Here is a 26,832-nt window from a genome sequence, read left to right as displayed (position 1 = left end):
TTAACCATTCCTCAGCCCACTTGCCCATCTGATCAAGGTGCTACTGTCATTTTTGATGGAAAATGGGGAACTACACTCTGTCCCATACAATGCTGGGGATGTCAGATTGGTAGATGATGCTACACTTCAACTACAGTGGGTTTAAGGTGAAATAATTTAATGTGCATTAATAATTCATTTATAAGAGTATTGTCTTTGACCGAGAAGGTGACAAATATAGCAAGTATAAAAGTAGTACAAATATATAGTAATAGTACATGTAAAATGAGACCATTTCCAACAGTACATTATAGGTATACTTCCTTCTGTTCTCTTCACACAAAGATATTTAACGTTATGCCTTTCGATCACATGAACTCACAAGCCTGTATGCCCCAGACATTCAGTAACATTTTCAGCACAATTCCCTGGCAATCGTTCAACTAACATGCTCCATAGGTTTTATGCTTAAATTTATCTTATACATTGTGCTTTATTTTAGAATTTGTTCCCTTATTTGTGATTATGATGTTCGCCAAGTAAAACAAAATAAGGGGAAGAATCGTTGTATAGGACTTAGTGAGCTCAGTGCTTTTGTTTCCAGATATTTCAAATTGCAATGATCATGCACTTCTACCTCTGATATTGTTTATCTCAGTCCATCTACACCCTTATATAACCCGAATACCCGTCCATCCTTCCACCTACTACTTTATTCTTTGTGAATTGTATTTCCCTTGTTGCTCAGATTGTATCTCTTGACTTATGCCTCAGTCAAGTTGTATTGGCTCGAGTCATTTCTTCATCTCAAAACCCACAAAAGGGTGTTGGGATTAAAAAGAAAATGTGACTCAAAAATAACAACCTAGTAGGCAGCTCATGATTTTGCATAAGCGATACATTTATGTGATTATTATCTAAAGTTGCAAATGAACTTAAAGTAAACTGAAATTTCCAGTCCCCCATTATTGCTCAAGAGTCACAATAATCAATAACTAATAATTTATGAAGCACTTTAACAGTAGAAATGATGTATGAAAGTCTTAACTTTTTCTACGGCCTGTTGCTATTGGAAGGTAACATTGTTAGGCTGGATTCTTGTCTTAACGTTCATTCTTTTCAAGAATATAATTCAGCTGAAGAACTATCGATCTGTCACCTCTAAATAACGATCTGTCACCTCTTTTTGATATGACTTTGACCTGAAATATTAATTCTGCTTCTCTTTCCACAGATGTTGCTTAACCTGCTTAAGGGCGGCACGGTGGCGCAGCGGTAGTTGCTGCCTTACAGCGAATGCAGCACCGGAGACTCAGGTTCGATCCTGACTACGGGTGGTCTGTACAGAGTTTGTAAGTTCTCCCCCTGACCTGCGTGCCATTCGGCCCTTCAAGCCAGCACCGCCATTCAATGTGATCATGGCTGCACTATCAGTACCCCATTCCTGCCTTCTCCCCATACCCCCTGACTCCGCTATCTTTAAGAGCTCTATCTAGTTCTCTCTTGAAAGCATCCAGAGAATTCGCCTCCACTGCCTCTGAGCCAGAGAATTCCACAGATTTACAACTCTGACTGAAAAAGGTTTTCCTCATCTCCGTTCTAAATGGCCTACCCTTTATTCTTAAACTGTCGCCCCTGGTTCTGGACTCCCCTAACATTCGGAACATGTTTCCTGCCTCTAATGTATCCAATCCCTTAATAATCATATGTTTCAATAAGATCCCCTCTCATCCTTCTAAATTCCAGTGCATACAAGCCCAGTCGCTCCAGTCTTTCAACATACGACAGTCCCGCCATTCCGGGAATTAACCTAGTAAACCTACGCTGCACTCCCTCAATAGCAAGAGTGTCCTTCCTCAAATTTGGAGACCAAAACTGCCAACAGTACTCCAGGTGTGGTCTCACTAGGGCCCTCTACAATTGCAGAAGGACCTCCTTGCTCCTATACTTAACTCCTCTTGTCATATTGGCCAACATGCCTATATGCCTTGAAAAGGGGGGGTGCCTTGAAAAGGGGGGGACTATGCATAAACACTGCTGCAATTTCTACATGATGAAACCAAAATGTGTAAAAATGGCCTTTATTAAAATCTGACAATATGCACTTTAACCACATGTGATTTTTTTCTATTACAAATCTCAAATTGTGGAGTACAGAGGCAAATCAATAAATGATGGGTCTTTGTCTGAAACATTATGCAGGGCACTGTAGGTTTATAGTTTAAACAAGACTAGATTTATATTACAAAAGCTGTTTTTCTGTTTCTAAGCGATTTGTGATACAATATAAGCTTATCCTGACTGATGTTTATCAAGAATCAACATCAAGATAAAATATCTTTGTGCTTCCTCCGCTTTTTCACCTTTTAAAAAAGGATTTTATAATTCTACCCACCTTCTCATTGCTAAATAGGCCCGTATAAAGATATGTAACCTTACAAAATCTATTTCTTATCTGATAAGCCAACAGCCATAAAAGAATATAATAAAGCCGTGATGTTTGCACAATTGAGCTGCATTTTAGACATATTTGCCTCAAATGAATTGCAGATTCCTCACTTTTTCTGACCCCTGAAACAGTAGAGTATTAGATTCTGTCAACGGATCCTCTCAAGATTTGACTATTTGTCTTCACTAAGACTTAAAGAAAACAAGACAAAAACAACTAAAAGGTAGTCAAATGCTCAACTCTTTACATTCCACAATATGGAAGGAATCAATCAATGAAACATTATTTTATATTTTGGTACTTTTTCAACTGGAAAGAAAAGCAACCACTATGAAGTAAAGCAAACAACAACAAAAAAATCAATGGATGCCAACGTTCCCAAGCTTCCCACAGTGTCTTCGGATATATCTGATTAGGCCCAGAAATGTTATCTACCTTAATACAACTTAAGATGTCCAACACTTCCTTGACTGTATGCAATATAGACTGTCCTCAAAGCATCTTCGTTAACTTTTCCAAGTTGCCTGATCTTCATATCTTTCTCCGCATAAAAACAGAAGAGAAATATTCATAGATCACCGTGCGCATTTCCTGCGGCTCCATATAGATCACCACTTTAGACTCCAAGGGGCCCCATTCCCTCTCTAGTTGCCGGTTTTCTCTTAACATATTTAGAAATTCTCTTCAGATTTTCCTTAATCTTATCTGCCAATTACCCCTTTTTGCCTTCCTGATTTCCTTCTTCAGAATGTTTCTCAATCCCCAAAATCCATTAGGGATACACTTGGTCCCCGCTGCCTGTTCCTGACTCATGCCTTTTCTTTTTCCTGACCAGAGCCTTAATTTCACTCATCATTCAGGATTTCTTGGTTTCTTCCTCCCAATGCCTTGCCCATCACTCTAACAGGAACATGCATGCCCTGAACTCTTTTAATAGCAACCCACCCTCTAGACTTCCCTTTGCTTTTCCAATCAACCTTTGCAAGAACTTGTCCCATTGTACAACATTAACTCAACAACCAGCCCTGTTCTTATCCATAACTATTTAGAAGCAAACAAGTGTGGTCACTGGTCCCACAGGGCTCACCCATTTACACTTAAATCATTTCCCCTGCCTAATTCCTTAAAAGAAGATGAAGCTTTGCCCTCTCCCTTGTAGGGTTCTCGACATATTGCCTAAGGAAACTTTCATACTTGACAAACTCCACCCCATCTAATCCCTTGGCACATTGGCAGTCACAGCCTTTATTGAGAAAGTTAAAATCCCCATTATAACAACCCTATTAGTCTTTCAGCTCTCTGCAATCTCTCGGCATATTTGTTCATCTAATTACCTTTGAATGTTTGGAGGTCTATAATACAATCCCAACAAAACGATCATCCCCTTTTGATTTCTCAACCCCACCCATGTAGCCTTACTGTGACAATATCATTGCAGACTTCTGCTCTGATATTCTCCTTAATTGATAAAGTAACCCCCCTCCTTTTTTATCCCCCTACCTCTGTCTCGCCTGGGTCCTCTGAAATATTAAGATGCCAGCCCTGTCTCTTCCTTAGCCAGGTTTTTGTAACTGCTGTAACGTTCCAGCATATGGTCCTATCCACGTCCTGAGTTCATCCACTTTTCCTTTCAGGCCACTAGCCTTGAAATAAATGCAATTTATTCCACGTTCCCTGCTAAGCTCCTGCCTCTGCTGTCCTGGACTTCCAGCTTCCCACCTGTCTCATATCCAATGCCCTCTCCCTTGTAGGGTCCTCGACATATTGCCTCAGGAAAGTTTCACACTTGACAAACTCCACCCCACATTGGCAGTCACAGCCTTTTTTGTGAAAGTTATAATCCCTACTATAACAGCGCTATTCGTCTTGCAGGTGTCTGCAATCTCCTGGCATATTTGTTAATGCATTGGATCGCATGCCCCTGCCAATCTAGTTCAAATCCTCCTGAGTAGCACAAGAAAACCTGATGCCAGGATATTGGTCCCCCTCCATTCAGGTGCTACCCGTCCCTTTTGTGCAGTTTTCCACTGCCCCAGCAGAAATCCCAACAATCCAAAAATCTTAAACCCTGCCTCCTGCACCAACTCTTCAGCCACATAATTATCTGTCCTACCTTCTTATTCCTCCCTTCATTAGCACGTGGCACTGGGAGCAATCAGGAAATGATTCCGCTTGAGATCCTGTTTTAAAAAATGTTTTGCCCATCTCCCTGTACTCACTCTGAAGGACTCATCCTTTTTCCTACCTTTGTCATTTGTGCCACTGTGCATAACAACCTCTGGCTGCTCACCCTCCCCTCCCCTCCCCATCCCCCACCTTATAGCAGTCAAGATGATCATCCACAATCTCCTTCTCAGACCAACTAGAAAGGGACAATCAATATCTTGCCAATGTCGATCATATTATAAGAACATTCTTCTTGAAAAGAAATTCCAACAATTGTTTCATAACTTTATGATCATGCAGATATAAAAGGATGCAACTTCTAGATGCAGATTTTCAAGTTAACTTATTGTAAATTGACACCGGCACCCACATACCAGTATTATACATACAGATCAATTGGCATTAATTTGCAGAATTTAAGATAATGACATTATTAACACTGATTTAAAATCCAGTTACCCTAGAGTTAACTAAAGCTACAGTATGCGGAGACAGAAAAAAAATTACGAGTGATGACAGCTGTGATACAACGATACAGTAGCAGTCCGAAAATTGGCTTATACAACTGTCTGAATTATTTAGCACCAGAGAAAGCAATCCCTCACACTGACGGAGACTTTAGTAATAAACTAAGAGGGCAATCCTGCTTCTCCATTAAGACATTCTAAATTTATTATTTATCAAGTAATAATTTGGTTGTCATAAAAATGCAACACATTCCCTGGCTATTAAGGAATTAGAATTTTTACAAAGATGGCAGTTTGCCAGAAAAATATATACTAACAAAATCTACAGGCCTAGATGTTCATTTAAAACACAAGATGGTTATTATGCAGTTGCCATATGTACAACTGTTGAAAGAAAGCTCCAGCATTTAACAATAAGTGCACACATTGTAGCCTTAACTGAGGTTCTATACAAGTCAGTTTCAGGTCAACATTCTTCAGATCAAGAATAATCCTGCTGCAAGCCCCAAAAATGACCATGACTGTAAAAAGAGAAAGATTGTCAGAGATCAACAACCCCTCCATAAATTTATTCTTCTGAAGTAGTCCCCTGAGATCAAGGATGACTTGCTTCCACTCTGGTTTTGTAGGTTCTGAGATAATTAATGAAGCCAGTATGAGAACCACAGACTTATCCAGGGTTTGGGAAGAAAATAAGTGACGGGCAGAGGTATGGGAGTTGGTGAGGTGGTGTGTACTGTCTGCCTCTAAAGTAGGGTTTCCATGTGCTCTTGATGCATGATCTCAAGATTCTCATTATCATCTCAAATGTTTCTTCACCAATTGGAGCAGTTATGGGCCAAGGATTCTTAGGAGTCAGCGAGAATGTTGCATTTTTTTTTCAAGGAGACAGACTTTTTTCCTTGAGGCATTTCTTTTCCTTTGTAATCTTATCCTCCAAGAGTGTCTGTTTTGGGAATCTAGTGTTGGGCATGCAACCAACGACCTCCTAAAGCAATCTATCTTGTGTAATTCAGGCAAGTGCAGGGATGTTAGTCTGGGAGAGGATACTGGCATTGGGTCGTTTAACCTTCCAGTGAAGCTGGAAGCTTTTGCAGAGTCAGCACTGGGGAATTTTTTGCAATATCTTGAAATATCTTGAAAGCAGGCCAGATCTCACATGTACAAAGGAGGGCAGGGATAGTTGCTAACCATTTGACCCAGGGTTTTGTGCCAGGTCTGCGATTTTGTTCTTTAAATACCTTTTCTTTCACTGAGCAAAGGCTGTGCTGGAGCATTGAAATCAGTGGTGAATTCCTTCACCAATGCCTGCCCTCATCCAGAGAAGGCTCCTGAGATATGGGAAGTGCTCCACAATTTACTAGGTCTTGCCGTGAATCTTTGTCTGAAACAGCGTGGTGTAATAGAGACAGATTGGTAGAAGACATTTGTCTTACAATTGTTGAGTGTAAAGCCCATCCTCTCGTCTGCTTAAGTGAAAATGTCAACGAGGGTTTGAAGCTTGGCTCTCGAGCACGTGCAAACCCAAGCATCACCTGCATACCGCAGCTACTCAACTGACGTTTGAGTATACATTGCTTCTGGACTGTAATTTTCACTGACTGAACAGTTTCCTATTAGCTCTGAAGATTAACTCCATTCCCACAGGAAGTTTTTGAGAGGTGAGATGCAACATTACAATAGGAAAGATTGAAAAAAGCTCTGGGGGATTAACCCAGCTTTGTTTGACATTGATCTTTACTGAGAACGGTTCTGTCATAGCCCTGTTTGTTAATATCATGACGTATGCCATCATAAAACATGGAGATATATTTCTGTAGGCAATAAAAATATATTGCTGCAACAACTTACAAACAGATGTAAACCATCTATATTAAATATAAACATATGTGCAAAGACAGGTTGCAATGAAAAGAGTACTGCACTTTAAGATACAAAGATTTTTTTTTCCCGAGAACCTAGAGTCGATGTGCAACCCTGGACTGTGGATTTGAACTCATACTGGAAGATGCGTGCATAATCTTGATAAGGACTTTGCGGGACAGAAGGCATACTATCAACCAACCCTTCATCATTGTACAATGCCAATTGAGGCAATGAAAATACAGCCTGATGCACGAGCTGTTTTTCTAAGAGTTTGAGAGACATCATTCTTTCTTCAACCTAAACCATCCAAAAGCAGCAGAACTGCATTGCCTCTGAGTACTGCCAGTTGCCAAATTAAACATCATCAGTCAACCTAAAAGTCCTCTGCACTCCAGCATCATCAGGGAAGTAAAGACAGTACACTACTATTACTTTTGACAAGCTTGCACTTCAAATCCTTCAGCTCCCCTACTCTACATTTAATTGCTGTAAGTGTTTGCAAAACCCTTATCTGTACAATGATGATCATCAGACTGCTCAAAAGGTCACCTGGTTGTCCTCAGGTCAGCTGCTCAAATACAAACCTACATGAACAGTTTTCACATGATCTCCATACTTAGAGCTGCTGTAACTCTAGTTCTTCAAATCCTTATAATCTAAAAAAATCACAGTGTTTAAATCTTTGTAATTCTCATCTCTGTAACTACTTCCAAGCTTCAAATATAAACACGTCCATCAGAACGTTCTCCCCGTGACCTGCGTGGGTTTTCTCCGAGATCTTCGGTTTCCTCCCACACTCCAAAGACGTACAGGTATGTAGGTTAATTGGCTGGGTAAATGTAAAAATTGTCCCTAGTGGGTGTAGGATAGTGTTAATGTTACGGGGATCGCTGGGCGGCACGGACTTGGTGGGCCGAAAAGGCCTGTTTCCGGCTGTATATATATATGATATATGAGAACCATCACTTTCGGCATCCACTTAACCATTCATGCCCAAGTTCTTCAACTTTCTATCAAACCTCACCGCCACCTTGAAAATCCTTCATTCAACCTACTACATCAACTCAACTATACCAGTCAAGTCTGAAAAAGGGTGTTGACCTGAGACGTCATCCATTCCTTCGCTCCAGAGATGCTGCCTGAGTTACTCCAGCATTTTGTGTCTATCTTCAGTTTAAACCAGCATCTGCAGTTCCTTCCTGTACACTTCACAATATCTCCTTTGGCTCACTCGCACTTTATGTTTGGATTATACTTCTATAATCCAAATCCTTGCGATGTGTGTGAAAATATGCGCATGTTGTTATCCAGCTCTATTATTTCTCATCAAAACAAAGACAATATGAGATGCATTCCTTGATGAGAAATTATTCTCACTATACTAAAATGAAACATTCGACTCCAAATGTCACAACATAAAGTAACTGGAATTCAGTGAGAAATAAATTATTTGAAAAAAATTCAGCTTCCCCATTGTTTTTAAAAATGGAAGCAAAAAATGTCCTGTTTACCTAGTTAATCTTCCCAAAACCATTTGCTATATTTTTTTTGTGTGGAAACATAATATAAAGATAGCCTAAATGTGTAAAATAAAAATAAAGCTATAATTAATATACTTCTAACAAAATATCTGCGACTGCAGAAAAGAAAAGTATTATTTAATATAATATTCTGCATGATTAAATCTATGTTTAAAATATGAATAACCTACTAAATCTGTCTGTTGCAATAATTATTTTTGGGGTCATGGTAGAAGCGTCCACATCGCGGCCCTGGTAAATGCTAATTCTACAACCACCACACACAAGTTCTATTGCCATGCCTAGAAATAGATGCAATAGAAATAGGTCAGAAAAGGTCCTTTCTGGGGCCTGCTCTGACATTCATCTCTGCTAACATCGAAGGTTTCTCAATGGCCAAGCAACAAATCTTAGCTGAACTTTGCAGCAATCTCCAATGTGACATCCTCTACTTGCAGGAGACCCATAGAGTGAGCGATAACAACCGCTCATCCATACCTGGTATGGTACTCGTCATCTAGTGACCTCATCGCCAGTATGGCAGTGCTATCTTTGTCAAAGCGAGTTTGGTTACAGAAGCTACATCCTTTTCAGAAGATGACAACATCGAAGTCCTAACAGTAGAGTTGAGTGGTGCAGTAGTAACATCTCTCTACAAGCCACCAACAGTTGACTTCAAGTTCCCGCACAGTGTTCCACAAGTGCACAGCAATCCACAGATCATCATTGGTGATTTCAACAGCCATAGCAACCAATGGGGGTACAAGGAATCTAACAAAAATGGAGAAGCAGTAGAGGAATGGATGGACACCAACCAACTTAATCTCATCCATGACCCCAAGCTACCATAGTCATTCCACAGTGCCTGTTGAAGATGTGGTTACAACCCAGATCTAGTCACTATCACCGTTAACATCACAGGTCTGTGTCGGAAGATCATGTTGGACCTTATCCCAGCGAGCCAACATTGGCCTATTGGCATCCAAGTCAATGCAGCTGTAAGACCAACCAGTGTTCCTTTCAAGAGGCGCTTTAATTACAAGAAAGCAGACTGGAAAGGGTTCTCTGACAAGATGAAACAGAAAATCAAGCGTATTGTACCAATATCAAGCAATTATGACAGCTTCGTTGAACTTGTGAAGAAGACGGCGAGAAGGCATCTCCCAGGGGGCTGTAAAATGCAATATCTACCTGGACTTTCCAAAGAAAGCTCGGAATTATATGAAGAGTATGTTGCCATGTTTGAAGAAGATCCTTTCTCTGATGAAACAACCGAAATGGGCGAGAAAATGATGGAATGCATATCTCGGGAGCGTCGTAAGACCTGGCAAGCCTTGATAGAGTCTACCGATTTGTAGAAAAACAACAAGAAAGCATGGTCAACCATCCGAAAGTTTCGTCGTGACCTGAAAGCACCACCTCAACCGCCCAAAGTCACTGCAAATCAAGTTACCAACCAACTGCTATAGAACGGTAAAAGTAGAAAGATGAAGAACAAGATCAAACTTGACCACAAGAAGTACAGCAAAGACTCTGGTCACACTTGACCCATGACTATGGAAGAGCTGGTAAAGGGCATCTCTTCACTGAAGCCAGGAAAAGCAATTGGCCAGGATAACATCTCAACAAAGCAGATTAAGAACTTTGGACCTGTTGCTAAGAAATGGCTGCTACAGCTGTACAACCACTGCTTGCCTACCCACAAGCTTCCTAAGATCTAAAGAAAGCACATGTACTGGCACTCCTGAAACCCGGGAAAGATCCATCGATTCCTAAGACCTATAGGCCAATCTCACTTCTGAGTAATACATACAAGCTCTTTGAACACCTGATACTTGACAGAGTTGGACCTGTTGTTGATAATCTCCTCATCCCAGAGCAAGCTGGTTTCCGCCCCGGCAAGTCTATGACGAACCAAGTACTCAACCTCACTCAGCACATTGAAGATGGTTTTGAGGAAGGGAAAGTAACCAGTGTTGTGTTTGTCGACCCCTCAGCTGCTTACGACACTGTTAACCATAGATGCCTTCTCCACAAGATCCTGGAGCTTACCAAGGACATCCATCTAACAGAATTGATTGAAAGGATGCTCGAGAACAGGTACTTCTTTGTCGAACTGGGTAGTAAGAAGAGCAGATAGCGGAAACTCAAGAACGGACTACCACAGGGAAGTGTGCTTGCACCAATACTCTTCAACATCTACGCTAACAACTAATCTAGAAGTGAAGGACGCTTCATCTATGCAGACGTCCTTGGTGTAGCTGCCCAAGACAGTGACTGTTGAAGAACGACTCTCAAATGGCCTCAACAAACTAACACTGTACTACGATGAGAACCACCACCGTGCAAATCCATCAAAGATGCAGGTGTGTGCATTCCATCTGCGCAACCAAAAAGCCAAACGCTAACTGCACGTCACCTGGTCTGGTACCCCTCTTGAAAACTGCCATCACCCAGTATATCTAGGAGTCATCTTAGATCGTTGTCTCTCTTTCAAGATCCATGTTGAGAAGACAAAAGCTAAAGTCTGTGCAAGAAACAGCATTGTCAGCAAACTTACTGGAACAAGATGGGGCGTAATTCATGATCAACTCTACGATCAACTGCCTTGGCCCTTTGCTATTCAACAGCAGAGAATGCATGCCCAGTCTGGGAAAGATCAGCCCATGCTAAGAAGATTGATCCAGCCATCAATACAAACTGCCGCCTTATCACTGGATGTCTTAGACCAACATCAACTGACAGCCTTATACATACTATCTGGTATAGCGCCACCAGAGATTTGTCGCAGTGCAGCAAGCAGTAGAGAACGCCATCGCCAGACCACAAATGTACGACATCCACTATTCAGCCATGAACACGCAAAGAGTCGGCTAAAGTCCAGGAAAAGCTTCCTCAGCGAAGTTGAACCAAATGCTGAAGCTGAAGATACTAGAGTTGCATTATGGGAAGAGAGACTAGCCAATCTCCCATCAACGACATCCATGTCTATAATTCCAAAGAAGAACTTCCTCCTGGGGCCGAATCAAGCTGGGCTGAATGGAAATGCCTCAACAGACTGAGAGCTGGTACTGGTCATTGTAAAGCGACTCTCAAGAAGTGGGGTTATATAGACACTGAAGACGTCATCTGCATCTGTGACACTGAACCACAAACTAGGGAGCACCTATTAAGATGTCCTCTATTGGAGCACGAATGCAAAGCCGAGGACCTTGCAGAGAACAATGATATTGCTAAGAGTTGTGTTCAGTTTTGGCTGAAACACAATATCTAGCATGTGTGGACACGATAAGAAGATAATTGCTTTTAAGTTAAAAGGTCACATTTTTAAAAGGCTTAATGAGATATTTGGTTTAGCAAGTTCGATGTTCTTTGAACAGATCATAAACAAGTTGTGGTCTTGAACAGATCATACACAAGTTTATGTCATCTTTTGAGAGGTGTGAATAGCTGTAGGTAGAATTTTCAACAATCAGCCCTGGAGTATCGTCAGGATTAATATTCCCTCATATCCTGTGGCATTCTACAGATCATGGTTCCTGTGTTGACCAGAGCAAAGAGATAGATTATATCACATCTCTTTTATCCCAATGTAGCAAAGTCCTTCAAAGTTTTAAGTTGTTTTCTAATTTGATAGTTTGTCCACATTAGTTTGAACAGTCAACAAAGATATAACCAACATCTTTACATGAAAATGAAATGGAGCTTAATATTATTATAACAATTATACAATCAGTGTGAAAGATCATTTTCCTCAACATACAAGTTGAAACCTCTGTCAAAAAATAGCAAGTCAACAATGCTTTCTGTTAAGAGTCAAACGGACAAGTGGAAATTAAATACCCTAAAGCGAGCACTTTATATCAAGATGGTCCATTACACGACATTGGTGCTACATCAATAAACCACGCTCGGAAGGCCGAGGTGGTGGGATTGCCGTAATTCACCGACAGGACTTCAAGATCAACCTCATCTCCATCTCATCTGCTCCTTCATTTGAACACCTGGCTTTCAAACTCTCTGGCCACACACAATTAGTCATGGCAGTTGTCTACCGCCCTCCCAAACCACACCCATCATTCCTTTCTGACTTCTCTGACTTTCTGACCCAGTTCTGTTCCCTCTCCCCCTCAATCCTCCTCCTCGGTGATTTCAACATCCATATGCACTCCACTGACTCCACAATAACCGCTGACTTCACTGAAATACTCAACTGCTTTAACCTCACTCAACACGTCAATTTTCCCACCCATAACCGTGGGCACATTCTGGACCTTGTCTGCTCCACTGGACTAAATCTACATCACCTCTCTGGCTCCGACCCCACCCTCTCTGATCACTTAGCCATCACCATGTCTGTCAACATTCCCACCCCAGCTCCAAAGCAAAAACGCAAAATCAACTTCCGTAAGCTGAACTGTTTCACCTACCTCGCTCTCATCCTCCCTCTCTGAAATAATGTCCGCCTCTCCCTTCGTTGACCTCCACAGCCCCTCTGACCTCACTGACTACTACAACCGCACTCTCTCCTCCTGCCTCGACCAGCTTGCACCTATAAAAACCAAAACAGTTTCCTTCACCCACTCTGCTCCCTGGTTTACCCCTGAACTCCGCATGATGAAAACTCATGCCCGCCAACTTGAAAGACTCCGCAACAAAACAGGTCTCACAATTCACTCCCAAGCCTACAAAGACCACCTGCAGCACTACAAAGATGCCCTCTCCCGCGCCCACTCCACCTACTACTCTCAAATAATTCACTCTGGCTCCGGAAACCCAAAAACACTCTTCTCTACAATAAACAAACTCCTCGGCCCCCTGGACACCATCTCCCAATCGTTCACAGTTGACAAATGCACCACTTTCCTTTCATTCTTCCAAAGCAAAATAGACAACATCTACAGCACCTTAACCACCAACGCACCTGCTCCCCCTCAAACCACCTGCCCCCCCTTATCCTGTCAACCCCTGCCTCAGTTCTCCCCAATCTCCACCACCGACCTCTCTGACCTCTTCACAGGAATAAAAACTGCCACCTGCTCTCTGGACCCCATCCCCTCCAGCTTTGTCAAGGCCTGCCTTCCTGCTCTCTCTCCACTTATCACTGCAACAATAAACTCCTCACTGTCCACTGGCATCGTCCCGCCATCCCTCAAAATCGCTGCTGTCACCCCCATTCTGAAAAAACCTGGTCTAAACCCTGACACCCCAAACAACTTCAGACCAATCTCCAACCTACCCTTTCTGTCCAAAGTTTTGGAACGTGCTGTAGCTTCCCAACTCAAATACCACCTCTCTACCAATAACCTGTATGAAACTTTCCAATCCGGATTCCGCTCAAACCACTGTACTGAAACTGCGCTCCTCAAAATCACAAACGACATTCTCCTCTCCTCCGACGCTGGCAACCTCAACATCCTCATCCTACTTGACCTCAGCGCCGCCTTTGACACCATAAATCACTCCATTCTCCTCACCCGACTTGAAACCTCCCTTAACATCACCGGCACAGCCCTATCCTGGTTCAAATCTTACCTCTCTGACAGACACCAGTTCATCTCCATTAACAACTGTAAATCCCCCACCGCTCCCCTCCCCCAAGGTGTCCCCCAAGGCTCAGTCCTTGGCCCCCTCCTCTTCATCCTCTACCTGTTCCCCCTTGGTGAATTAATCCGCCGTCATGGTCTCAACTTCCACTGCTTCGCCGATGATATCCAGCTCCTCATCTCCACCAAGTCAATCTCCCCCACCACACACTCTACACTGACAAACTGCATCACTGAAATAAAATCTTGGCTTCAATCAAATTTCCTCAAACTCAATTGCAACAAATCTGAAATCATCATCATTGGTCCAAAAACGCTCACCAAATCCACCCAAAACTTCATCCTCAACATTGATGGTCTCCCAGTATCCACCTCCCCTCACATCCGGAATCTTGGAATCATCTTTGATCAAACCCTCTCCTTCGACAAACACATCAAACACATCACAAAGACAGCCTTCTTCCACCTCAAAAACATTGCCCGTCTCCGTCCATCCCTCTCCTCCACAGCTGCAGAAACCCTCATCCACGCCTTCATCACCTCCCGTCTGGACTACTGCAACAGCCTCCTCTATGGCGCACCCTCAAAAATCATCAGTAAACTTCAATACATTCAAAACTCCGCTGCCCGTCTACTCACCCACACCCCGATCCGTGACCATATCACCCCCGTCCTTTACAAACTCCACTGGCTCCCCATCCCCCAGAGAATCCAGTACAAAATCCTCCTCATAACCTACAAAGCCCTCCATAACCTGGCCCCATCCTACCTGAACGACCTCCTCCACAGGCACACTCCCACCTGCACCCTCCGCTCTGCTGCTGCCAATCTCCTATCCCCCCCACATCCGGACCAAACTCAGATCCTGGGGGGACAGGGCTTTCTCCATCGCTGCTCCCACCCTATGGAACTCACTACCCCAAACCGTTAGAGACTCCTCCACACTCACCACATTCAAAACATCGCTGAAGTCTCACCTGTTCAGTACTGCCTTCAACCACTGAAGGTCACCTCACCTTCTGTCTCCTTTCTCTGTTCGTTTACTTATTTACTTATTTATCTATTTATTCATTTCCCTATGTTCTCTAAATCTCTGTAAAGCGTCTTTGAGTATATGAAAAGCGCTATATAAATAAAATGCATTATTATTATTATTATAATCTCTTACAAACACAAACTCAGCTTGACAAAGCCAGGAAACTTAATTTGACACAACTTTTAAAACGATTATTTATAACGGTGGCGCAGCGGTAGAGTTGCTGCCTTACAGCGAATGCAGCGCCGGAGACTCGGGTTCGATCCTGACTACGGCGCCGTCTGTACGGAGTTTGTACGTTCTCCCTGTGCGTGGGTTTTCTCTGGGATCTTCGGTTTCCTCCCACACTCCAAAGACGTACAGGTATATAGGTTAATTGACTGGGTAAAGGTAAAAATTGTCCCTAGTGTGTGTGGGATAGTGTTAATGTGCGGGGATCGCTGGGCGGCGCGGACTCAGTGGGCCGAAGGGCCTGTTTCCGCGCAGTATCTCTAAATCTAAAAATCTAAAAAATAAATTATATCCCAGCACAGAATAATTAGCTCAAGTAGAATCCAATTCAAATCTCACCCCTCCCCTTTGGGGGCTATGTTGCTTCTGGTGCCAAAATTGACACAATGAAATGTAAATACAGGATTTCTCAGTTAAACTAAACCTTTGTAAACACCACAGATAAACAAAAAGATGGTAGTGAAGGTAAAATTGTTGTTGGTAATATTCTTTACAGGGTTCCTGGCCATAGGTGGCCAAGTCACTTGGTTCTATTTTCACCGGTAAATCTATTAACAAAGACCTGTCTTTTTTTATTTTGTATAATTTTAGGCAGGCTAAGGCTAAGTAACTTCAGTTAGTTTCACACAGGAATATATTTGCTTATTTGTTGATAAAAGTACAGCAGGAAGATTTTTTTTAAGCGATCAAACTTTTTGCCAGTATTTATGTAAACTCCTTAAATTCAAAAAACACTGTCCCAAATGTTTTTGCTGCAACAGTACCTTGTCCTTTGATTCCAAATGGTGGAACAAAATCTTTCAGTTTTGACCATCGCCTAAAGGTGTTATCAAGAAACATTGGTGCTGGTTTTGAGAATCTGAAACATAGGACAGAAGAAAGGAAAATGAAAAAGTATAACAATGTTAAAGTAATTTCTGTGTTCTTTGCAACATCATTGAAATAATACATAATGCTTTAAATTCTTTTTATCATAGTCATCGGTATCTCTGGTGAAAGATAACGCCAACAAAAGGTAAAAAGCTTTTTTCCAAACAATGAAAACCATGACTAATTTGATTCATTATAATGGCAGAATCAATGCAGAGTTCAAAAATGCCATCAGCGTAACACATTACAAGCAATTAACTGCTTGTGAAGCGCATTGTTAGTAATCTGTCCACACACCAACTTCTGAAGTAAATGAAACCTCTGAGCTAAATTCCAGGTTTTTTTTAAATCACATTTTTTATTGTAGCAACTGGTTACAAAATAGAGGCATTAGTGTTCAGATATTTGATTGGGGTATTTTTCCCTTACGCTAGAATGATAGCATTCTTGCAAAGAAATTCCACGTTAGAGCTTCCCTTGAGGATGGTTATTCATTCTGGTTTGTTCAGATCCCACTCTATTCCATACATGCATTAAAATATACTGTTTTGATGTGTGCATCACTGCAAGAAAATATGGGCACAAAAGAAGATAATACATTTTTTTAGGAATAATTTAAAGATATAGGCTTTAAAACAACTATAATTAGCAAGCTGCTCCAATGCAAAAGACAAAGTCCAGTTTAAAAAAAACCATTAATGCCATGGCACACTGTATACATGCCAGAATCACACTCAGCTCTTGGGAAACTTCAGTCTCGCCCAACCCTGCTCGACATACAGAAGATTTATTTCTGCTTAGCATGTGAATCTGTGAGATCCTCAGGTGGACGTTCTAAAGTTGATTGTTTACGAAAATCGAAGGCACTTGCCTGGTTCGATCAGGAAGTGCTTCTGGATCTGTGACCATGCCCCACTTTGGGAGTACCCAAAAGATCCTTGTGCATCACCCCACCTATTCATTTTTCATCGGACTATTCAAATAAAAACTCCTTTGCACCATCAAAAAGTTCACGGGCTTTAAACAAGAGTATTGGAAATTCAGAACATTGGCTTGCTGAGACTACCAGAGGTGCAGGAATGGGATCCCAAACTGTATTTTGTTACAATTTAAAATATACAGCTTTAAAAACTATTTGTAAAGTTGTTCATAATTTACACATTTATCAAGGCAAGTATTACAGGACTTATATTACAGCAGGGTGCTTGTTGGACCATTATAAAAAATTTAAAATTGAACAATATGTCTTTTTATTTTCCGATTTCCATTTACCATCTGCATTTAGAACATGTTTTTAAATGTTACACTTACTTCAGGTGCAATTTATTTAAAGCAATTTTCCATGCTGATATCATCATTGATTTTAAATAAAACTTTTGCTATCAATTTACGCACCTTTCTCTTCAAAATCACTATTTATTTGTTGTGGGATATATGCTTAACTAGTTGGAAGTGCAGTGGGGACTCCTTGTCAGGCATGCTTTTAATTTTATGCAGGGATACCATCTGTCTCACTATCTTCCATATTCACTGGTTCAGATACTGAACGTAGTCAGTCATTGAAACCATCCACAAATGTACTTTATTTATGAGGCACTTCACAGCACCAGCAAGCATCCATACATTGGCTTCCTTACAAACTGAATCTCAGAGTCAAGAGTGTTTAATTGTCATATGTACCGAAAATGGAACAATGAAATTCTTACTTGCAGCAGTATAACAGGTCTGTAAACATACCTACAGATAACATAATAAACAAAAAATCCTTCTGTAAATATTTGCTCGCCTAAAACATTGAACTGGAAGTCAAAAGGCAGTCCTAAGATATAATTCTTAAGTGGACTTTTTTGAAAGATCTATTATTGTTCATGGAAAAATAGCAACATGTTTTACCCCTCCTCTCTGCAACAGTATCTGTTCCTCTGATGTGGCACATGTTCCTTTGTCATGCCCTTTGTCAAGTATGTCTTCAATCTGATGTGGGCTTCATGTTCACTTATATCTCCAGCACTAGTAATATGCCTGCCTAACTCTGGTAACCCTCAATTCTCTTCCTACACTTTTTATAGTTTTTATTGCTTTTAGCAACCTTCCTCTTGGCAGTAAAATTCTAGCTCATCTACTCATATTCTCAGCACAGGAGAAAAATGGTAACTGCAGTATTACCGCAGATACTCAGTAATTTGAAGCTGCTGACCCCTTTCCACAACAGACCCACAAATGAAAACTAAGGCGTTGTCTCCCGACTTCCCCTTTCTGAAGACAACCATTAGTTCCTTGTTTTTGCAGACATTGAGTGAGAGGTTGTTGTTGCCACACTACTCAACCAGGTGTTCTATCTCTCTCCTATACACAAACTCATGACTACCTGCGATTTGGCCAACAATGGTGGTGGTGTTAGCAAATTTATGGTAGCGTTGGAGCTGTGCTTTGATACACTGACGTTGGGGTGCAGTAGAGCAGAGAATAAGCACACAACCTTCAAGTGCACTGCCTCTCTTGATGGTCACTGGAGGTGTTGTTACCAAGCAACACTGCTCGAGGTCTGCCGATGAGGAAGTCAAGGATTCAGTCACATAGAAAATAGTGCAGGAGGCCGTTTGGCCCTTCAAGCCAGCACCGCCATTCATTGTGATCATGGCTGATCATCCACAATCAGTAACCCGTGCCTGCCTTCTCCCCATACCCCTTGATTCCGCTAGCCCCAAGAGCTCTATCTAACTCTCTTTTAAATTCATCCAGTGAATTGACCTCCACTGCCTTCCAGAGAATTCCACAAATTCACAACTCTCTGGGTGATTTTTTTTTTCTCATCTCAGTTTTAAATGGCCTCCCATTTATTCTTAGACTGTGGTACTGGACTAGCCCAACATTGGGAACATTTTTCCTGCATCTAGCATGTTCAGTCATTTTATATGTTTCTATAAGATCCCCTCTCATCCTTCTAAACTCCAGTGAATACAAGCCCAGTCCTTTCAATCTTTCCTCATATGACAGTCCCGCCGGGGATTAACCTCGTAAACCTACACTACACTCCCTCAATAGCAAGAATATCCTTCCTCAAATGAGGAGACCAAAACTGCACACAATGCTCCAGATGTGGGCACACCAGGGCCCTGTACAACTGCAGACGGACTTCTATCCTCTCATTATGAAGGCCAATATGCCATTAGCTTTCTTCATTGCTGCTGTACTTGCATGTTTACTTTCAGTGACTGGTGTACAAGGACACCCAGGTCTCATTGCACTTCCCTTTTTCTTAATCTGACACCATTGAGATAATCTGACACCATTGACCTTGTTCTTGCCGCTAACGTGGATAACCTCACATTTATCTACATTATACTGCATCTGCCATGCATCTGCTCACTCACTCAACCTGTCCAAGCCATCCTGCAACCTCCCAGCATCCTCTTCTCAGTTCACACTGCCACCCAGCTTTGTGTCATCTGCAAATTTGCAGAGGAATTAAAGTCAAGGAGTTGTGCGACCAGTTTTAGTGTTACTTTTATTGCTAGTGTTGCTAGTTGCTACTTTTAATTCTATCATCTAAATCATTTATATTGTAAACAGTTGCGGCCCCAGCACCGAGTCTTGCGGCACTCCACTCACCACTGCCTGCCATTCTGAAAAGGACCCGTTTATTCCTACTCTTTGTTTCCTGTCTGCCAACGAATTCTCTATCCATGTCAATACCCTACATCCAATATCATGTGCTCTAATTTTGCCCACTAATCTCCTGTGTGGGATATTATCAAAGGCTTTCTGAAAGTCCAGATACATTACATCCACTGGCTCTCTTTCATCCATTTTACTTGTCACATCCTCAAAAAATTCCAGATTAGTCAAGCAGGATTTCCCCTTCATAAATCCATGCTGACTTGGAGCAATCCTTTTACTGCTATCCAACTGCACTGTTATTATTTCTTTAATAATTGATTCCAGCATCTTCCCCACCACCGATGTCAGGCTAACTGGTCTATAATTCCCTGTTTTCTCTCTTGCTCCTTTCTTGAAAAGTGGGATAACATTAGCTACCCTCCAATTCTCAGGAACTGATCCTGAATCTATAGAACATTGGAAAATGATCACCAATGCGTCCACAATTTTTAGAGCCTCCTCCTTGGGTACCTTGGGATGCAGACCATCAGGCCCTGCGAAATACAGCGACCCAGGTCCTGGAGCTCGGTGATGTTTGGAGGGAAGATAGCGTTGAACGCCGAGCTGTAGTTGATCAACAGCAGTGTTTCTGTTATCTCTGAGGCAGGAATTGATTTGTGCCATAATCAACTTCTCAAAGCACTTTATTACAGAATTCATGAACAGCCTTAGAGTCAGCAACATCCTTAGGTATTTTCTATCAAATTTCCCACTTTGGAATGTTCTGTCCCACAGAATACTATTACAAGACTAGCCAACAGACAGTCACATTAAATTATCCTTTAAGGGTGACAGTATTAAAGGAATAGTTAGCATCCAGATTGATATTGCATTACAAATCTCAAATCTTACACTCTGCCAATAATCATTGTTAGTATAATGTAAAATTACCCCCATGATAACAGATGGCATATTCAACATCAATTATATGCATCAACTACACAAACTTGGTCTCACAAGTAACAAGAATTGTAACATCAACATCCTTTAGAGGTGGAATAGACTTAAGAGTCAACATCATAAGCACATCATCGAGTGCTTTTCATCATTCTCATCAGCGTAAGATCAGATTACATCAGTTTAGTTTTGACCACCGATGATCCATCATCTGCTACATCTAAGTTCAAAACAAAGAAGCAGTTTCTTTGCAATATTCTTTGCAGATGAATTAAAGTCAAGGAGTTGTGCGACCAGTTTTCCTACAGTGTTAACGTTTGGCAAATCAATTGCAGCAATAATAGTTTTATCACCTAGTTTCAAAGCTTTGAAAATACTTGGATGAGTGATTCTCAATCATCTTCTTGAAATATCAAAGCTGAGTAAATCCTTTCACAAGCCCAATAAGATTTCAAAGCCTTTATGTTGTTGTTGAAATTGCTTGATGGATTTACTTTTTGATGCAAATGCGGCATTTAATCAGAATCAACAAGTAATCCATCTACAATACGAGAAAAACATAACTGTTTATTATGTTCAAGATAATAATAATAATAATAATAATATTCATTTATTGTCATTGCAACGAGTACAACGAAATTAAAAAATAGCCAATCCTGACGGTGCGTAAAAACATATATGCAATAAATGCAAAAACAAATAAATACAATTATATTAAGTACAAAAGTTTTAACAGTGTTGCCTAGTGCAGAAGGTAGTGTTCAGTTCTCGTATGGCCCTGGGGTAAAAACTGTTCTTAAGTCTGTTTGTTCGGAATTTGATCGACCTGAAACGTCGATCCAGAGGGCAGATGAACAAACAGACGGTGGCCGGGGTGGGATGGATCTTTTATTATTTTGCCTGCTCTACTGAGGCAGCGTAGGCTGAACAGGTGCTCCAGGGAGGGCAGTGAGCAGCCGATGATCTTCTGGGCCGTCGTTCTCAAGACAGCATTCTCCATCATATTGTTTAGTTCTTTTACCAGCTTCCTTTCAGTTTTGAAATCTTTATAAATCTTTTCCCTAATTCCCCTCTGCATTTGCAAGGTAACACCTTGGTCCTACACTGTGCTTTACTAGGAGGGATATACCATGTACTTTAAGAGATAAATTTTGGTTCAGATTTTATTGTTATTTAATGATCCAGTTATTGTTTGGTCTCCATATAGACTTAGTCTTGGTACATTTTGGTGACATGATTAGACCTAAATAAATAAAAGCCAATTTTAACAATATAACCCATCCTGCAAACAACCCATGATGGCAAGGTTAGTATACAGAGTAAAATGCTGAACCTCAGAAGGTTGAATGTTTGGTAATAAATTGTGCCTGAAATCACTACAAGATAGCGTGACACAGCTGAATAAAGCAGCTGTATAAGCACTTTGTTAAAACAGCTTTGAAGGCGAAGGTTCCACTTCAGTAAACAGGCCTTTGCCACACAGTAAATATGTCTGACAGCACTAACATCAAAACAATTAAAATATTTCAGACAAAATGACAGGCAACAAATCCAAGTGTCATTGGTTGTGCTTTTCTCTGCTTTTCATGGCTTGACAACAGTTTTCCCAAGAATAGTTTCTATGAACAAACATCTTCATTAGCCTGTCCTATGATCAATACAGGTTACTGACAACAACTCCCACTGATATTAATGGAGAAACGGTAATGCTGCCAATGTTTCCTATCAATTCAATGAACCAAACATTCGGCCACAACCTACTGCTGAACTACTTTTCAGATTATTTTGCAACTTAAATAAACCACAGAATCAAAATAACATGCTCATAATATAATCAGCAATGTACAAGATAAACAACTGGCTAACTGAATAAAAATATGTTCTTCCAACTTTTTTTAAAACTTAAAAAAAAGTGTATCATTATTATACACAGGAATATTGCTGCATTTTACACCCATTTCTGATATTCACAAGACCCAAGATACACAAAATGATTATTGCATTGGGAATTCTGCTGTAAGCCAATAGTTGTTTTCCTATGAAACTTCATGTTATAGAAATAGGTAATTATTAAGACCATTGTCTCAATGTGGAAAAAGAGGTTAGGAGCGAGAAAGATTCATACTTGCAATATCATTTTTTTCAAAAATAATGGTCTTTTTTGAAAGCTTGTCTTTTTTTGTTGGCACAAGCTAAAAACAAACTAAAGGCTGCACATTACATTGTATAATAGAGTATCATTGCACAAGTGTCAATAGAAGTGATTGCTTGTCAAAGTAACGGCTGTGTTCTTAAGAGACGTTGGTAGCTGACCACTGCAGGGGGATTACATAGGAACAGTTTTTTTCCCAAGACAGCTTTCTTCACTGTTTATCAATTTGCAAAATAACTTAAGTGTTTCTCTCATTTCCGATTGAAATCATGTCCAAACGAATAACAAACCATAACATGAATGAAAAGGGTCCACAGAAATTAAATGGAAGAGATTTCAGCAGCATGCTTAATGGAAATTAGGTGGTCTTGGTGATCATATATTACACTTATGTTGTGAACAATCACTTGAGCAGTACAATTGCTCTGGTTGTACAGACGCCAATTAAAAGTATTAGCATGCATTCTACATAATTAAAACAAGGCTTTCCACTGTACTTCAGTGCACGTGACAATGATAAACCTAAACTTTCTCAGATAATAGACAAGTATGTTCAACATTGTTAACAGTAACACTTGGCACATTTCAAATCTTCCAGAGATGCAACTCTCAAATTGTTGTACTCATAAAGGGCGGTTTAAAATTTCCATCTGCAATTGATGCTCAGTCAATAGCTAATTTTAAATCTGGGATTGATACATTTTGTTAGCCAAAGATACCAAGAGATCAGGATTAATTGTGGGTACACTGAGTTCAACCACAGATCAACCATAATTTTGTTAACTGACTCAACGGGTTGAATGCAGTGCTCCTGTTATTATGTTACTATGTTGTTTGGTCTCATTGGTTATTGATGCAAGGCAACTGCACTGACTTAATTCATTTATTCCATTTATTCCCAGTACAGCCGTTCGTCAGTTTTCACTACAGCAAGAAACTTTCATACCACTAACTAAATGACTTTGTTGGATGGGTTTGAATTTTTTTCAGTTTTAATATCCAAATATGTTATATGACAATACTGCACATTCACACTGAGAAAGGCTGAAATGGAAATAGAATAAGTAATCTAAGCTGGCCAGTGTATTCAAGACTTTTGATGATCCTTTATTAAAATGGTTCGAACTTTCAAGAGGTGGACAAACCTTCACATCATCTGTGAAGAACTGGTGTTAGGTATAGTTAAAGCTTTTAACAAGTTATTCTCTTGACCCAGTAGAAAGAGGTTGACCATTAAAATTGTTTTGAACTCGTATACCAAAAGACTGATGGATTGATCTCCTTTCAAGTGACAGAAGGTATCCTCATCTTCGGGCAATAAATGGCCTCCTTCGACCCAAAGGCTGATGCAAAATGCTTCTGGAATAAATTACATCCCAATTAGGTGAAGGTAATGCTTCCCTACTTCCAGGAATAATGTTCCATTAGTATACTGGACATTAGTTCATGGACATTAGGCTCCCATTACCTGACTGGACAAATTACCGCATGGTGTAATCAGTTTACAGATCAATTAGACTTTAGCTTTGATCACCAGTCTGTGTTAAGTTAGTTGTCTCCATTGTGACTACAATGGATGTACTTCATTTGACCTGAGCATCCATAGGTTAAAATAATCCATTCAAGTAAGAGAACTAGAAATCTCTTGGTCTGTCACTGGCAGTCACATGACCGAATGCTGCACCATCATAGTCAAAATTACACAGATTAAATATTCTTACCGATTCACGCAGAAGCCTACCACATGTATTAGTTTGAGAAGCATCAAACAAATTACATTATTCTATCGGCATATGGTATATATTCATATAAAAACACATTTTGAACAAATATCCCAAAACATGACAACTGAGTGTATTTATCCAACCTCATTTCCTTAATAGCATCTTTTATTAAAATTTAACTCTAGTGATGTGCAAATTAAAAAATATATATTTTCTAGGAATTTTCCCACAATAGAAATCCACTACTTACCCTGAATTCCTAGTCAGACCCAAACTCCAACTTTGATATATAAACTCAGGTTTATAAAGAAACAAACCCCCCAATAGCAACAGTTCAATAATAAAAGCTAGTGGCCTCACTGGAATTTGTTCTATTAATGCCACGATGCAAGTATGGTAACAGTAGAATGATTGCATTATCACAAAGTGAACATTGCACGTAATCAATGCAAAAACTAGATAGCTCTCCACTGTTAACTAAATATTTCAGAGGCCAGCAGTGACTAAATCACATTTGAATAGGGTCAAAGAATGGAGATCTGGTGAGTTGCATGTGCATAGTTTGTTGCAAATGACAAGACAGGCAAAGATAATTGTTAAAAAGCATAAAGAACCTTAATGGTTTATAAATATAGGCAGAACAAGGAGGTCAAGATGAATTTTTGAAACTTTAATTTGGCAATAAGGCAGAGATAGATAGATTCTTGATTAGTACAGGTGTCAGGAGTTTTGGGGAGAAGGCAGGAGAATGGGATTAAGAGGGAAAGATAGATGAGCCATGATTGAATGGCGGAGTAGACGATGGGCCAATTGGCCTAATTCTGCTTCTATCACTTTTGACGTTATGAACAATAGGTGGTTTTGTGTCTAGTTCCAGCACCAAACTTTGTTGGAGAAGGAATTCATTCAAATGATTCCAGGGATAACAGATTTAGTTATGTGAATGTGAATGGATAATACAGTTAGGTTTGTTCACCTGGGAACTGAGGTTTACTTGAGATTTGGATTAGTCCACTGTCATATGCACTAGAGTGCAATGAAATTCCTGATCACGTGAATCTCATGGAGTACATAGCATACGTAATAATGATAGATACAGCAATAAATAACAAAACAAATGCAAAGAAGCAGAATAGTACAAAGTTTGCAGTGCAATTTGAAGCAGGCCAAAACAAATATTGGTGTAATAATGGAATAACCAAATGAGGTAGAATTTATAGTGAGAATACGTGGTACCACTTCCAGGAAGGGAATGAGAAAGGGATGATCGGTTCAGTAGTCTGATAGCAGTGGGGAAAAAGCTCTTGTCTAGATATCCAGGATTTCAAGCTCGGTAGCTTCTCCCAGAAGGTAGAAGAAAAAGAGAACGACCAAGGTGACAGACATCCTGGGTGATATTCACAGCCTCCTGATGCAATGCACCATATAGTTGGCCTGGATGGAACCATGATTACAACCCTTGCTGTATTCATCACTCTCCTCAGGTACAGGCAGTCAAGAACACAGCAGTTGTCCTAACAGGCTGAGATGCATCCCATCAAAATACTTTTCAAGGTGCATATGTAAAGTTCGAGAGAATCCTCAAAGATGTACCAAATCTATTCAGATGCTTAAAATAAATACACTGCTACTTTTAAATCACCCCATCAGTGTGAAGGAAACAGGTTAGGTTTTACATTTACCAAGCCAATTTACCTATAAACCTGTCCGTCTTTGGAGTGTGGGAGGAAACCGAAGATCTCTGAGAAAAACCACGCGGGCCACAGGGAGAACGTACAAACTCCGTACAGACAGCAACTCTACCGCTGCGCCATCGTGCCATGATGGGAACAGGGTTGTTTTCAAAGCCCCGCTTCCTTAGTTCAACAACCAACTCTTATGTTGATGATGTTAAGAGTTAGGTTGCTCTTACACCATAACACATGAATCCTAATGTCTTTCCTGTACTTTGTCTCAATGTTGTTGTTGATCTGACTGCCAAAAGAGGTACCACCGCAAACCTAAAGATCGGGTTGGCGTTATAGTTGGCACACAGTCAGAGTGCAGAGTAGATCAGGGGGCTGAACACACAACCCTGGAGAACCAGCACTCAGGGTCAGGGTGGAAGAAACGTTATGACCAATTCCAACCAACTGAGATTTTGATGGAAGCCGGTATTTAAAATCATTAAGAATCTAATCAGATTGGCTGGTACATGAGATTAATGCAGATAGGTATTTGATGGTTCGCATGGACGTGGTGGACGAAAAATTATGCTTCGGTGCTTTCG

General features: G+C 40.6%; 1 protein-coding gene across 8 annotated transcripts in view; it reads right to left on the bottom strand.

Moving 5' to 3' along the window:
* Positions 1–26,832, bottom strand: part of st3gal3a (ST3 beta-galactoside alpha-2,3-sialyltransferase 3a) — a 350,137-nt gene that overhangs the window by 141,136 nt on the left and 182,169 nt on the right. For all 8 annotated transcript variants that reach the window (XM_078408347.1, XM_078408350.1, XM_078408351.1 and 5 more), the window contains one exon: positions 16,025–16,119. In XM_078408347.1, the coding sequence (XP_078264473.1) occupies positions 16,025–16,119 (95 nt within the window). The remainder of the gene's footprint in view (positions 1–16,024; positions 16,120–26,832) is intronic.

This window comes from Rhinoraja longicauda, chromosome 11 (genome assembly GCF_053455715.1).
Source record: "Rhinoraja longicauda isolate Sanriku21f chromosome 11, sRhiLon1.1, whole genome shotgun sequence".
Taxonomy (NCBI): Eukaryota; Metazoa; Chordata; class Chondrichthyes; order Rajiformes; family Arhynchobatidae; genus Rhinoraja; species Rhinoraja longicauda.
This window is presented reverse-complemented; position numbering and strand designations above follow the sequence as displayed.